This window comes from Grus americana, chromosome 3 (genome assembly GCF_028858705.1).
Source record: "Grus americana isolate bGruAme1 chromosome 3, bGruAme1.mat, whole genome shotgun sequence".
Taxonomy (NCBI): Eukaryota; Metazoa; Chordata; class Aves; order Gruiformes; family Gruidae; genus Grus; species Grus americana.
The window spans coordinates 92,906,848-92,923,176 of record NC_072854.1 but is presented as its reverse complement, the minus strand read 5'-3'; the positions used below and the strand labels follow the sequence as shown (position 1 = coordinate 92,923,176).

Here is a 16,329-nt window from a genome sequence, read left to right as displayed (position 1 = left end):
GAACTATTAAAATCACAGTAACACTAGCATAGACAGATTTGTCCTGAGTTTGATTTCAACTGGTTGTCCTCAGTTTACTTTTACAGCAGCAACTTCACCTCGGGTTCTAAATTCTGGACTGCATCAGTTTAAGTACTTTGCCTACATCTGCAAAGCTGTAGGTTACTCTGCCTTTGCATGTAATCTTACTAATTGTAGCCCAATTTACTGTCATTTAATAATGTCATACTATATTCTTTTGCTATACTTTTCACCACTTTGCCGTCTGTATAGGGAACATAGTCACCAATTCTGAACACAAGGCTACCTCTTTCTCTTTCATACTTCTTGCTAGATTTCATACCAATATTTACTTACTATATAATCTTTTCCAAGTCCTTGAATGGGATTTACAGCACTTGTCAAGTTCCCTGCTGATGCATCTACACCGTCAGTCTCCATACAAGTTTAAGTTATCTCAGATATGTGTGTATGAGAGGTACATTGACTCAAATGCAGACACACCCTAAAGCAATAATGTTTGAAGGAATATAATACAGCACATTATTCCTTTAAAACACTGTTCACCTGTAATTCATTATCCTGTTCTTTCTTTTTAATCCATGATTTTCCTTGAGTTTGTGGGTCTACCAAAAGAGGGTATCTAGTTGCCTTACTGACAATGATACCATTCTGAATTGAGAAATCATCTCCAGGCAGTCCTTGAAGATTCCACTCACTAATCTGAAGAGGGGAAAGAAAAAAAAAAAAAAAAGAAAAAAAAGGTTTGGAATAAAATGTCACTGAAATTATCCTGCAATTATGATTGTTCTAAGAAATAATGGGGACATCAACCCTAAGGGTATGTATATTTGAACCTGCTGAAAAGTGATTAATGCAGATGGAAAAATATTTCCAGAATTTTATTTTTATGGATTTTTTTAAAAAAATATATTTTAAATGTGTAAGTCAAAAGGCAACTTGACAGCCAAATTAAACATTGGGATCAATTAAGAGAAAAGTAGGCTAAGAGAGCTTTTGGGGTTTAATATTTACTGAAGGAAACTTGAAGATTCTGGCAGTCCTCTGGTTTCTCACACATTCACATCAAATGAAAACATTGTATACATTCTTTTTCAAATGTTCTCTTTGATATAAAATTTATTTTTGAAACTGGACCCAGATAATATTGACAGAGCTAAAAACTAACAACCAAACCCACTGTTTTAGTAGATACGTGATCTATAGCTCTGGTGATGGGTTATAAAAATAAGATACTTGAAAGTACACTATCTTGCTGGCAATTGTCTAATTGTATAATATGTCACTTGTTTATAATATATAACATGTTTATCTATCTAAACACTGCTCAGTACTCAGATGTTTAGTGGAAATTACCAAGAACATTTGGCAACCACAGAACTACACTGCACAGCAATATCAGGGATTGGAGTTCTGTTCTAAGCAAGCATAATGCTGGCTAACATTCAAAGAATAAGTTAATTGAAATTGAAATGAAACCCACAAAGCACCAAGAACTTACTGTTGGTGGATCTACCAACATAGAAATCAGGTTCAAGTTTTCAGAAAAGGGGATTTTATGGGCTCTTATCTCTGCTTCCCATAAATCTTTAAGCAAAAGCTTCCTGAAGTTTTGGTTAAAAGGTCCACAGTATGAAAGAAAACCTGTGCAAAGCAGTACATCTCCCACAAGTCTAGAAAAGGAACAAAAACATAATTAAAAGGTGGTGTACAGTTTCAGTTTCTTATGTTTCAAAAGCTGGTTGTCTAAATCAATAGAAGATTTCTGTTCTGAGGAGAATTTAAGGAGAGAACTGTAACTCTTTGAGAAAAACCAATAGTTTCTTTGTGTTTCCAAAATATTTTTGTGGCAAAACTTAAGAGTAATATCATATGAAAACATTATCTTCACTTCTAGAAAGTAATAAAGCCCTGATGACAACTACTCCTCCTTTAATAACTGAAGTAAGAAATTAGTTTATTTCTTAAAAATATGTCTGTAGTATAATATTAAGCAAAAGATGCAAACTTAATTCTCTTGGAATGAGCAGACCTCACCAGAAATGCCTAATTTCCCCATAGGAAATTTATGGAAACAGAAGCATTCCACAGAAGTTGAGTCTTAAACTTTCAGACTCTTTACATTTAGCAACCATTTTGACAAACTTCCTGTTTTCTAGACAGCTAGAATCTCTGGCTCCTAGGCTGCTGAACATTTTGTCATTTGGACAGCAACACAACGGGGACTCCCGGGTTTCCCAAGCTTCTCAGAATAAGCCCAACTGTCCACATATGTTTCAACACACAGACTATAGGACAAGGGTTACTGTCTGGTCTCTAGGCCTCCTCCTTTTATTCAAATATGCCATAACAAATATCAAAAGGGATGCTTCTTTTTCTATCCAGTATTAGGCTAGGAATCTTTCCATTTTCCTTCTCATTGTCAGCCTTAGATCATCCCTGTCTCCTGTGTATTGGAATGAGATGTAGTGGTAGGGGGTCAGGAGAGGCAGCTGTAATACAGGCACATAACTGCACTAGAAATAATCACTTTGGAAATAAATTCCAAAATGGAAGGTATTGTTCTGAACTGAAATACAAGCACTCAGCACTCGGATATTATGGCAGAAGAATTCAAATTTCAGCATAGTTTACTTTTAATCGTGTAACTATATTAAGATTTTCAGGAGCAAAATGAAGTACAACTTATTAAAGCTACTAAATTGCATACTAGCTCTTCAGTTTTTACATGTATTTTGTGGTTTTGGTTTTTTTTCTCTGATGAATTTGATACCTGCTAATCTGAGATTTAAATTCTTTACTTTGCTGAGTCCACCTAACTTTCTCACCACTCAGTCCATCTATAAGCGCAGAGGCTGCTTGCATCTTTCTTCTGCATGTTTCTGCATCATTCAGTAAGTCCTAAAATTGAAAAAATGTTCTACTTAATCTAATAATAGAATGCAAAACTATAAAGAGTTATTTTATATATTTTTTCATCATTTTATATTTATTATGACTATTTTATTTATTTCTCATTCTTGAGAACTGTAAGTACATATATTATCTAGTATGTTCCTATTCACAGAAAGAAGGCAATATGAGAGAACATAGATTAAAATCTCTTATTTTTATACCTGAACCTCATCCATGTCATTCAAGGTAGCAGGCCCTAACTGCGTGTTTGTATCGACTCCTGATACGTAATGGTATTGTATGCAAGCATTTTTCATAATACTAAAATACTTTTAGCTCACCATTTTCTCCTTCATTGCTGCATCAAACTTTGCCTGCACTTTATCCAGTTCAGCTTGCTTTTCATCTAATGCCTCCTGAGCCTTCGCTAATTCTGCATCAGCTATTTTCAGGTGGCCTTCCTGTTTTGCCAAGTTAGCCTGCAAAGAGAAGAAATATTAAAACAATAATCATACAAGATTTGAATATACTTTAATGAATTATTTTAAGCCTGCTTAGTTGGTAATCATGAGACAATAACACATCAACATAACTTTTATATTAATATTTACATAAATATTAAAATATTTAATCTGAAAACTCACATATATTTTGCAGATATTATTTTTTGTTAAATAATAATGTAGATTAATTCCTACATTCAAGGTTCCTACTATATACTGTCAACTTTATTTCTTTTAAAAAAAATTTACATTTAAAGAAGCTGGTTAAGAAAGTAAGGTTTCTGATCTGTATATATTGATTACCCAAGAGGAATAATCACTCAGTTTTCTTGCTTGATTACATGCTTTATTATTTATTATTTGTACATTCTGTAGCGATCAACAATCACAACAATAGGACATTGGTCTTTTATCAGCTAACAATATAGCTTTTATGCACTAGAAAACAATGGTCCTAAAACAGTGAATCTTCCCATTGCTCCTAAACTGATACTTACGCTGAACAGAGAAAATTCATTAATTTTTTTGAATCATCCACCCGCATTACTGTTGATTTTGTAAACAACACTCCTACCAGTGACAAAACATGCAGAAAAGATTCGGTATTGCCATTCAGATACTTGCCCCTTTTACTTTTTTTTTTTTTAAACAAAACAAAAACACACCCCCCCCCAAAAAAAACCAAACCAAACCAAAACTGTGATACATGTAGGGATTAAATATTTGGTTTAGACTCCAAAAAGCAACTATCACTGCATTTGAGTTTCTATATGGTCTTTACCTCTGATTAAATTTTTCATTCAAATGTTCACAAACGTCAAAAAGACCACCCACAGTAAAGTAAAAATGACTCTTAAAAATGTTTTACTCAGTTTGGTTGCCACTACTGCAACATAAATCCTTTATTGATGCGAGCGCTGAATCTCTTCAGAATACAATATTTGGGCAAGATATCAGTCCTCCACTCCAAGATATAGCGTGAAAGCAAAGAAGGTGTCCAAGTGGAGAACGGTGAGGAGTGGCATTCCTCAGGGGTCGGTACTGGGACCAGCACTGTTTAACATCTTTGTCAGCAACATGGACAGCGGGATCGAGCGCACCCTCAGCAAGTTTGCCAACGACACCAAGCTGTGTGGTGTGGTCGACACACTGGAGGGAAGGGATGCCATCCAGAGGGACCTTGACAGGCTGGAGAGGTGGGCCCGTGCGAACCGCATGAAGTTCAACAAAGACAAGTGCAAGGTCCTGCACGTGGGTCGGCGCAATCCCAAGCACAACTATAGGCTGGGCGAGGAATGGATTGAAAGCAGCCCTGAGGAGAAGGACTTGGGGGTATTGATTGATGAGAAGCTCAACATGCGCCAGCAGTGTGCGCTTGCAGCCCAGAAAGCCAACCGTGTCCTGGGCTGCATCAAAAGAGGCGTGACCAGCAGGTCGAGGGAGGTGATCTTGCCCCTCTACTCTGCTCTGGTGAGACCCCACCTGGAGTACTGCATCCAGCTCTGGGGGCCCCAGTACAGGAGAGACATGGAGCTGTTGGAGTGAGTCCAGAGGAGGGCCACAAAGCTGATCAGAGGGCTGGAGCACCTCTCCTATGAGGACACGCTCAGAGAGTTGGGGTTGTTCAGCCTGGAGAAAAGGCAGCTCCAGGGAGATCTAATTGCGGCTTTCCAGTACCTGAAGGGGCCTACAGGGAAGACGGTGAGGGACTGTTTATCAGGGAGTGTAGTGACAGGACAAGGGGTAATGGGTTTAAGCTGAAGGAGGGTCGATTTAGATTAGATGTTAGAAAGAAATTCTTCACTGTGAGGATGGTGAGGCACTGGAACAGGTTGCCCAGAGAGGCTGTGGATGCCCCATCCCTGGAAGTGTTTAAGACCAGGTTGGATGAGGCTTTGGGCACTGTGGTCTAGTGGAGGGTGTCCCTGCCTGTGGCAGCGGGGGGTTGAAACTAGATGATCTTTAAGGTCCCTTCCAACCCAAATCATTCTATGATTCTATTCTACGAAGGTAAACTGGCTGCAAACCTCTATTTGCAGGACTCTAGAGAGTTTCTTTTGAAAACAATTGCAAAGTAATTATAATAAAAACAAAGACTGAAAACAGCTTTCACTGTACACAGTAAACCAGAGCACATAAATTTAATCTAGGCTAATTTTTTGTTCTGTGTTCTGTCTAGAATCAAGATAAAGATATGGGAGTTTTCTGCTCTTACCACACTTCACCACTAAAGTCTACAGGCAATTACCTCTTACTAAAGTTATCTAAACATATTTTTTAATCCTACTACTACTAAAGTAAATTAAATTAAATTACGTGGAAAACAAACACAAAGCAAGAGATTATGTATTACCTTAAGAGGTAAGACATCTCTGTTAACACCATAAAATATTGCCATGGCTTGCGTCCAAGAGAGGAGTCCTGCCACATTACCACACACCTTTTTACCATGCTCCAGTGTATAGTCTTCCATGTTAAAGTAAGGCTGGAGTAATTCAACTGTCTCTTCATTGATTAAATCCTTAGGAAACTGCTGTAGACTCTGCAAGAATGGGCCACTCATAAGCTGCAAAAACAATATAGGATATTTATAAGCTATTTACACATTTTACATTTAAAAGCTTGTTCATAGGTATCTTAAAAAATGTTCCTAAAATTCTTCTGTAAAAAGAGATAATTCATACAGTTAATACTATAAACGTATTATTCAGTTGTAACTCCTCCCACATGCCTTCAATTACTTTAAAGTTTTAAGCAGTTAAACTCCAGTAACTTGGCTTGAAAATTATTGATGTATTTTCCATCTTCCATATTCCTGTGTTGCCATTTAAAAAGCATTTAAGAAGCAGCCTTTCATAAAAAAAAAAATTAAAAAATGAACAAAGATAAAGCCTCAGAGACACATTTTTAACTTATCTAAAGAATGCCAAAAAACCTGCTTTTGCATTTGTGAAAGGTGATCTAAATTCTTCTGGAAAGGGAAATAATTTTAACTTTTTTTTAACAAATGTTTAACACGTTAAAGGCGAGTTATAGAATAACTGCTTATCCCATTTCATTATGTCAGTGGAAAATAAAAAGTTTTGATGATTTCTTAATTCCTGGAAAAGCTTAAATAAAAAGCAAGAGATCTATTCATATCCAAAATTATGTAATTTTTCTTCATTTGCATGACAAAAAAATTGAGGCAATAATATTGGCAAATTAATATACTAATAGAGGTAGAACAGAATTTAGAGAATGGCATGAGAAGGCACAGAAATAAAAGAGTAACCTGAGAAAAGATCAAAGTCCAGAAGGAAGAGATGGCTGTCTGGCCAAGGAATTTGAGGATGGAATATTGAAATGCAGAATGGGAAAACCTACCATCTCTTAGTCAACCAAATAATCTTTCAGACAATCAAGGAGCATGGGAGGATCAGAAAAGACTGTTTAAATGTGAACCTACAAGTTCCTAAAGAGAAAGAGGGGTTTTCCAGGATGTCCTCATCTCATGTTTTCCTGGTTTCAGCTGGGATAGAATTAATTTTCTTCCTAGCAGCTGGTATAGTCCTGTATTTTGAATTTAGGAAGAGAATAATGTTGATAACACACTGATGTTTTAGTTGTTGCCAAGCAGTCAAGGACTTCTCAGCTTCTCACATTGCCCTGCCAACAAATAGGCTGGTAGTGCCCAAGAAGCTGTGAGGGGACACAGCCAGGACAGCTGACTCAGACTGGCCAAAGGGATATTCCATACCATATGGTGTCATGCCCAGTATATAAACTGGGGAGTGTCGGCCAGGGGGTGCTGCAGCTCGGGAACTAGCTGGGCATCAGTCAGAGGGTGGTGAGCATCACTTGTTTTGTATATTCTTTAATCATCATCATCATCATCATTATCTTCCTTTTCTGTCCTATTGAACTGTTTTTATTTCAACCCATGAGTTTTATTTTTTTTCCGATTCTCTCCCCCATCCCACTGGGGATAGGGAGTGAGTGAACACTGTGTGGTTGTTTTACCTGCCTGTCAGGTTAAACCAGAACAGTCCTTTTGGCGCCCAACGTGGGGCTTGAAGGGTTTGAGGTAACAACAGATCTGACCAGAGTGTGTTAAAACACGTTTGTTATAAGCATCCATTATATTAGTTTAATAATCGCTGATCACAATGTTGTATTATTTGTTCTCAGGGCTGTGCTATGTAGTGCCTAGCTTGCTGTATGTATTCCCTGCAGTGCTGTTTATCATCTCTGCAAGATGGAACAAGGTTACCGTTTTGTTGTACTGTGTAACACTGGGTTATGATATGATAAAATTACTGTTTGTGGGACTAATCTGGTATTCGTATTCAGCATTGCTATCATCTCCGTACTTTGGGAGCCATCTCACAGAAACTATTAGTAATTACACTCTTTACCTTTTCTCCTTAGACAGCCAATCTATGGGGGAAACAAGAGAGGACACTTTCCTCTGCTCCTTCACCTTTTCCTTTCTCCTCCGGGCCAGTTACAATAGCTCTTGAGAATTTTGAATATCCTTGGGATGTTCAAACCAGCATGTTCCTATTGCTATACCTCCTGAATGTGTTTCAGGTCTTGTTTAGAGTTAAACAACTGTTTAAGAATACCACCCAGAGATCTGCTCTGAGGCTGGATAGTCATGGGTGGTATGACATGTGGGAAAATACGGGCAAGTATCTACAGAACTTTTCACCTTCAAAGTTTGAAACTTCACTCCCAAACAACTACATAGCAATAAAGTGGTAGAATATTTGAAAGGAAAATGCTGTGGCTATTCCAAGGAGGCACAACGTACTGCACTGTGCTGGGCCCTGACCAGCATCTACCAAACACTGCTCAATTTTACATAACACCCTCAGGGAGAAGAAAGGGAAAACAAATCAACAGGCACTGCAGCTACTCCAAGCCCTGCGACAAGCACAGCCATTACTCTAACCCCTGTGACATGACTGGTATGATTTATTTATTTGCCATTAGGTCATATGCCAGGAATAGGACAAGGAAAATCTAAAGCTCCTACTGCAAAAGTGTCTAAGCAGTTCACACACTACTTGCTACCAAATAAACTCTATTTATATACTATGCCTATCTTAAAACTATCTGTTTGCATTTTTACAAAATTCTGTCCTATTTTGAGTTAACAACACCATAAATTCTCGGATATGCAAATTGCTATTTCTGATGTTTAAGAAACACTGAAAACTCTACTTACTTTTAATGATTCTCCCCATGATGGCTTGCAGCAAGGCTTTTCTGGATCCATGGTAACTGGATCTAGTTGCTTTTGAAGTAGTAGCAGACAACAGTCCATTATCCTCATAATTAGGTGAGGAGGTTTTGCAAGTTTTCTAACAGTAGCGATATCCACTGGTTTGATGGTCTATTTGAAGAAAAATGTAACAGAATCCTGCATCAATAGCATTATTCTATTTTCCCATTCAATATCTTCATTTTAATGTTTGTTTGCCATACTTGTCTCTGAGGCAAGTTTGTACTAAGTACATACAAAAAAAAGCGAGTAACTGGACTTACTTTAATAAATTTCATAGTTTCGTGAAACTTTAATAATTCTAATGAATATATATTAGACAAGAATATTTTCCCAATGCTAAAGACATTGCTCAAAAATCAAATTTAAATACGTGGAACAGTGGTGTTAAAGTTGTCAATCAAAGTGACTGAAGAAAAGTATATTATAAAATTGCATAGGATTTAATTAAAAGCAGTTTCCTTGGTAAAATAGTATCTTGAATTTTTAAGCGTTAAGTGTCACCATTTATTCTGAGATGGAGTTGGTTATTTTTGTTGATTTTTAAGTTATTATAGGTGTGAGAAACCACTTTTTTACTTCATTTTCTAGTAGCATCACTGACACTATACTTAGTTCAATAACCAACACAAAAAATAATAAGTTATTGCAAACTTCAAAACTAACATGTTAATTTGTGTCTATAAAATACATGCATGTCGCTACCTTGTCTAGAAGGAGCAGTTACAGACACATTATAGAAACCACAGGATAATGTCTGAGTCCACACATTTTATAAGTTAATTTTGTGATCATTTTCGGAAGTTTAATTTATCTCATTATCTAAATGTCAGCGTAAGAGCAAACAATGCTCCTTTTCTGGTTTTTTACATTCAATAGTTTTTGTCACATAACTTCTGGTAACTGGAACAGAAGGCCTTGAAAATGTAATACATCATTCATTTCTGATTCAAGTTCTTCACTTTTTAATTGTTCAGAACAGAATAATGAAATTATATAATGCAGCAATGCCTCCAAATCTTAACCCTGCTTCTGATCACCCTGAATCCCCTTTGTTTTTTCTTTCTCTCCAAATTAATTGGTTTTTTGGTGAAGAGAGAGACAGTCTTTTATTCCTCTTAAAAGACAGATACAACTAGTTAAGTATGAAGAAAAAAACCATTCTTTTAGCACAAGTAGTATTCTCTTGAATTCAGAATAACAGATGTTCTAAAGGCAGCTGTAACTTTTTGAAAGATTTACACCTCCATAATGATCAATTATTAGGGTGGAAGCAGAACAAATACTATAAAATAATCTCTATGTGTTTAAAGCAAAATGTGAGCTCCATAAATATTCAGAGACATGACCACCAACTGTGAAGAGCTGGTGACAGCAGCCAAAACCAAGTGACAACTGCATATTGGTGGCTCTAGCTTTTCTTTCATGGGTGACTCAAATAGTACTAACCTAATCAAAATGTAAGAATTTTACTCACATTCAGTGCAGCTTCTGCTTCTTCTAATGCTGGTTTAGCTGCCTCCAGTTTACTCTCTGCTTTCACTTTTTCTAAATCAATTTCATCTACTAATTTTTGTGCTTTATCTTTCACACCTTGAACTTCATTTTTTACTTTAGCTGCAGCTTCAGCACTTTCTGTGACTTCTGCTAGTACCTGAAATTGATAATAAACACATAATATATAAAATGTATAAATCAAAATGGTGAAACAAGTGATTAAGTTATCAGACACAAGAGAAAACAGACATGTAAAGGCTATTATACAGAAAAATATAAAGCTAACCCTAACTATATATGGCATTATACAATTATTGAATAAAAATTAACACAATTTACAGAATCCTCACAATATTGTATGAGTCTCTCATCAGGAGCTGGATAGCAAAAAATGAATTATTTTTATAATGGATAGAAGACTTTTCCATGGCTTTTAAAGCCAGTTTTTTATCCTATGGTGGATTTTTATCCTATTTGAACCTATACTTTTTCAATACAATAAGTATTTGCATTTTTCACTATAATTCTGCAGATAAAATAATATAGCTAATAAAACTAATGGAAGATGGCAAAACCATCTGTACCAATGGTCAGCCTCTCTTTTACTCCTTTAGACTCACTTTTAATTAGTCTATTCAAAGAACAACCCCATGTGAATTCACAGAATGAAGTTATTCATTTGTTTCTGGTTCTTCAGTACATATATTTAATTCTCTTGTGCATGTGCAACATACAGTTGGTGTCAGAATGTTTTTTGACCAGTATCAGCTATATGGTCAAGGCTAGTACTCTATATACATTTACAAGAACATAAATAATGCTCTCAAATACCTGTGATAAAAGAAGTGACAGAAAATCCCCAAAACCCTCAATACTTTTTTTGTGAAATCCAATTCTGGTTTTTATAGGGCTCAGTACTAATGGAAAGAAATAAATATATAGACTATGAACAATATTACATGTAGTGTAAATAAAAGTCTGTTTTATTATTTGTCCATACATCATCTACTTTTGATGACTCGTAAATAGTGCCCTATTAAAAAAGTTAACAAGAGGCTATGTGAATGATTGCCAGAGTTATTTCAAAATGTATATCAAATGTAAATAGTAAACAAAGTGAACCCTACTAGCATCTATCGTACTTCTGAAATGTAAGAAGTGTAATTTCATCCTTTTCAGTCATAATTTTCTCTTACAAGATAAAAGGCCTTGAAGAATGCAGGTAGTCCTTTAGCCATCACTGGCCAAAAGTTTGCTCTCCAGTGTATATTAAATATGCACCATGATAGCATTATGGTATCTCTCAGGAAACAGAATACCCATATTAATACCTAACATATCTTTCCAGAGAGTTATTTTGGAAACTAGATTTCTACCAGACCACCAACCTTATGAACACATTGAAACCTTGTTAATCTAAAAAAGAAAATATGAAATTGAACTATGATGAACTCTTTTCTAAGCAATTTCAAAATCGTAAAGTCTTGTTATCATCTGTTAACTTTTTATCTGCAAATAAATGCACATATAACCCCAAATTTAATAAAAGTCAATCAAGCACACAAAAAAACCCTATGAAACAAAAAATGAAACATGATGCTTATAGGAGTGGGTAAGAAATGGGAGGAAAACAGGAACGCACTCAACCTCTGTTGCAGTCTTAAAGTGCCTCACTTTCAGAAGCAAATGCTGAACTGACATGCTACAGAGAGAAGAGTGAAACCTCATTTTAGACTATGATGCACATTTTTTTGGCTTATACAAATTATGAGAAAGTTCTGCAACAGCTCTTTACCCCACTACATATCCTGGTGCTATCCACTGCCTTTTGCCACCTAACACTCAAGTACTTACTTTATCTGCCTTAGCAGATGCCAAAGCCAGTTCCTTCTCCTTAACAGCCAGCTCCTGAGAGAGTTTAGCAACAGATTCACTGGCCTCCATCAGCTTAGACAGACCTATTAAGTAAAAGAAAAAATTCAGAAAAATGAAAACTATTTTTTTCCTAGTTAGATAACACAATCTAGCTCTAGATACTAAATGCCTTGTACCTTGTGTTCTCATTTAAATTTGTGCAAAGGACATAAAGTAGGTGTAAGCAGTCATACTATCATGATTGTGCTTACTATGGATATAAATAATTGTAATTTAAAGTTTAAAGGTTTAAAATTATTATAAACAAGCTTGATTCTTCAAAAGAAAAACCCATACTTAGGTTTTACTTTGTTATAGCTGTAAACAGTACCTAAAAGTGTATAGCTGGGATATTACCTGCAATAAAATATATCATTATGCTCATTATATAGAGTTCTTAAAAAAAAAAAAATCAGAAAAACCCAAACAAAAAAAACCCCAAACCAAAACAACAACAACAAAAAAAACACTGGGGGGACATGTGTGCATTTGTCAAGGATATGTTGTGTCATAACGTCACAGGACAATCAAAATCAGACTGATGCTGCATTTGCATCACTGCATGAGGAAATAACATAAATATTAAGATCCATAACTGCCTTCCAATGGGCAGTTCTTTCTAGAAAGAAGTAGGAAGAAGTGGAGTCACCAAAAGTGGACCCAAAGGTCACAGCAAGAGTGCAATCTCCAGCTCCTGCATATTGTTTACCCTCTCTTGTCCTTGGTGAGAGATGTGCAGAAAAGCTCATAAAATCATCTGTGCCCACCTGGTTTACGGCCAGTCTCATCACAACTCTTACACATGCTGAAGCAACCATCCATAGAGGCTGGTCAGCCTCACCCTAACAGTTGCCCAGAAAGAGATGAGGTTGTTCCCTCTGTAATTATTCAGTCTTTCCCATGCATTCTTTTTCCCTCTCCTCTCGTGCTCATAGATTTCAGCACAGATTTTTTTGCATGCTGAAGCCTCTCTAGCCTCTCCTCTTTTCTTCATTACTGACTCTTAAAACCTTACAATTCACCTGGAAGCATTCCCCTTATCTCCCTCTCTCCCTAAGGGCTAGGATCAGAGCACATTGCAGTTACACATTTGATGTGCAATGTTTCTCTGTGATGTCTCTCCACTTTTCTGTTACCACATTTCACACAGACAAGCATTCTCTCCTAGCACATTTCTTCTGACACAGCTGCCTCATGATCAGGCTGCTGCAGTTCTACAGGCTTTTTATTATTCCCTGCCAAAAGACAGGTTATTTTGCCACTCCCAACAGTAAAGTTCAAAGGTATATTCACTGAAAGACATTGACTTGGAGACAAGAGAGATGTTTTAGAATGCTTCCTTTTCCCAGATATATACCACCTCCGAAAATACTCTGAGGAGTAGAGGTACATACACACTAACATTCTACCCTCACCCTCCCACTCCACTGACAGCAATTTCCAAAATGGTTGTTACTTCACTGTAAAAAAAAGTTCTGAAAGAGAAGCTATGAAAGGGAAAGCAATACCCTTTGGTGAATTAGCTTTCCCTGCTACAATCCTAGAGTGAAAAGAAAGATGGACAAAGAATGGGAATATGCAGAACAAGAATAATTGAAGAATTTCTGTTATAAACAAGAAACCTTTATAGCTCCTTCATGTCCACTGCATACTTCCAATCACAAGAAACATAACAGCAGTACCATGCCAGCAAATAATTTTTTTTAGTGGTTGTAGTCATAAACAAATGTCTGATTTAGGCATTAGGAACAGGAATAGTATTTTTCAGAGGGATGTGTAGAACTCCATGCAAGAACCTTACTGATATCGCCTACAATTTATCTAAAGCAAGTTAAAAAGTCAGCATATATTTTGAACCTACAGAGAGAATCAAAGTAATCTTTATGTTTTGACAATATATTTTGTGACTTGTCTGAATGATGACTGCAAAAAAGTAGCAAATATAGGAAAATTATAAAAATCTTTATTAAGATACTAAGCCACAGTACTGTTAGCACCTCAAGGATGTAATTTCTGTCACTTTTAATTAGCAGGAGATCTAGCAACAATTTACTGAAATGGATGACATGCCCACTTTGCCAAAGCTAAACTGAGGTCTTCTTGTAGAACAACAGTTCTATATAGTAAGACATTATCTACACATGTGGAGCTCTACCATGGATTCCCCAGATGGATTCTGAGAGAAGACACAAGATAAGCATGCAGGAATAATTGTAATTGTCATTGGATCTCAGGTTTTTCCTCATCTTTCTTACAAGATTTTCCACCCAAAGTGACAAAGCAGAAAAGAGATTACTTCTATCTTTCAAAATATGTTGCTTGTATAGATACTATAGTGCTGACAAGCATACTTTCAATGTGCTTGAGCCAGGGACTTTTCTAGAAAACAGTACTGATCAAGGTATTTCTTAGAATTTTGCTGCTTTAAAAGCATCATGAATTGGCCCAGACATCATTGCATACAGGAAAAACATTTCAACAAGGATATTAAAAGAGTGACATTATCTCAGCTGAACATAAAATTTAAATCCCATATCAGGATAATCTAACAAACTGAAACAACTTTCAAGGCTAATCTTTCTAACCTTCTATATCTTTTTTACATTAAGTGATGAAAGACTAAGGATTAAAGGATGGATGTATGAGGTAGTAGCTAAATAATTCATAACAAACTTTTTGAGAAAGTTCCTTAGGATGCAGTAAACAGTGGAGAACATTTGGAGTCAGGGATGACCAGTATTTTTGTTGTTTTATAATACATCCTTTCTATGCAAGTGAAACTATTTAGAGTATTTTCTAACTGGCGTGAGTATTGACCATAAGCTGACAGACATGGTTTTCTGAGCGTCAAAGATATAAAGATGCTGCAGTAGAAGATGTACTTGTACATGGTCATTTTGTTGTGAAGATCACTTAAGAAATTAGCGATAATATCATGTGAAAAACTAGGAAAATCTACATGTGATATTTTCTTGACAGTGTTGAAGCTACTGAGGTTACTTTTAAGTTATATTTGAAAACAGAAGAACTGGAGAAAGAGTACAAACACCCACCACCACTACCACCCTCAGAATTATTCAAGGCTCTTAAGACTTTATCCTCATCTCAAGCAGGACTAATGATAAGTTCCAATTTTGAGAACTGGCAACAGATCCATACAGGGAAATTTGCATAATGTAAAAATACTGAGGATCACTTACTCATCTACAGTCCACTCTAATTCAGCTAAGAGTTTGTGAATAAAATAATTATCTACATGTTCTTATTCTTTTCTTTTCTTCATGTGAAGTGTACCAGTTGCATTGTTAATCATTGTTCATTGTCAAAATGTTACATCCTTTTACCTTTGTATGAAAAATCTTATCATGTAGAATTCTCTATTCTGTCAGATTGATACACACTACCTTTTCCCATAAAAACCAAGTTTCCTAAGCTGTTCAGTTGCCTTTGTAGATTCACAAAAGCATGTCTAGATGCAAACTGGAGAAAACTGGAAATGTATTCTGAACCCATTAAGTACTAATCTAATGCCAAAAATGAGGTTAAACAGATACCCCAAATTAGAAGAAAATTTCAATCGTAGTTTTCTGTATTTCAGATCTCTAGTTATAAAATGATCACAAGTAAAAGCTACATATTCTCTAGCATAAATCTGAAATAAATCAACTGTGAAGCACTCAGATTGTATAGTGAGAATTTCCATAGACAAGTCCAGAAGTAAATTAATAACTGTGCTTAGAGCTACCTCCCTCTACACCAGTAAATCAGATGCTCTCTCTGGCCATTTTCAGGTTCTACTTTCTATTACAAATGCTAAATTGGAAATATTAAAGTTTAATATAATGCTGAGATGAATGATTAAGCTGCCAGATTCTTTGAGGCACTTTTGTAAGAGAATCATTGTGAATTGGTGATAGCTGGACTGCTTGGAAATGGTCCTCATATGCCACTAGTTTTGAGCTGTGTTCCAGCAGAACTGATTTTAACGGATCACCGAATAAGTAGTCCAATAAAAACATGATCATTTGAGGCCATATATGGAAATAAACGTTTATCCCTATTTTTCTTACCAGTTTGCATACGTTCAGCTTGTTCACTAATATTCTCTAACTTTTCAGTATAAACTTCCTTGTAGCCATTTATGAAAGAGAGATAGGATTTAGGTGTTACATAGGTTCTTCTTCGATACCTAAAACAGAGTATATTGGCGACATCAACTTTGCACATATT

The 16,329-nt window shown here is 36.0% G+C and overlaps 1 protein-coding gene across 1 annotated transcript in view; it reads right to left on the bottom strand.

Annotated features, from left to right (window-relative positions):
- The window catches only part of DNAH8 (dynein axonemal heavy chain 8), a 148,202-nt gene that overhangs the window by 33,301 nt on the left and 98,572 nt on the right, over positions 1-16,329 (bottom strand). Inside the window, exons 65-73 of the mRNA XM_054820742.1 lie at positions 16,170-16,288; positions 12,040-12,143; positions 10,166-10,342; positions 8,632-8,799; positions 5,773-5,985; positions 3,258-3,395; positions 2,795-2,922; positions 1,523-1,694; positions 568-723 (exon numbers count right to left, since the gene is read on the bottom strand). Coding sequence (XP_054676717.1) covers positions 568-723; positions 1,523-1,694; positions 2,795-2,922; positions 3,258-3,395; positions 5,773-5,985; positions 8,632-8,799; positions 10,166-10,342; positions 12,040-12,143; positions 16,170-16,288 — 1,375 coding nt within the window. The remainder of the gene's footprint in view (positions 1-567; positions 724-1,522; positions 1,695-2,794; positions 2,923-3,257; positions 3,396-5,772; positions 5,986-8,631; positions 8,800-10,165; positions 10,343-12,039; positions 12,144-16,169; positions 16,289-16,329) is intronic.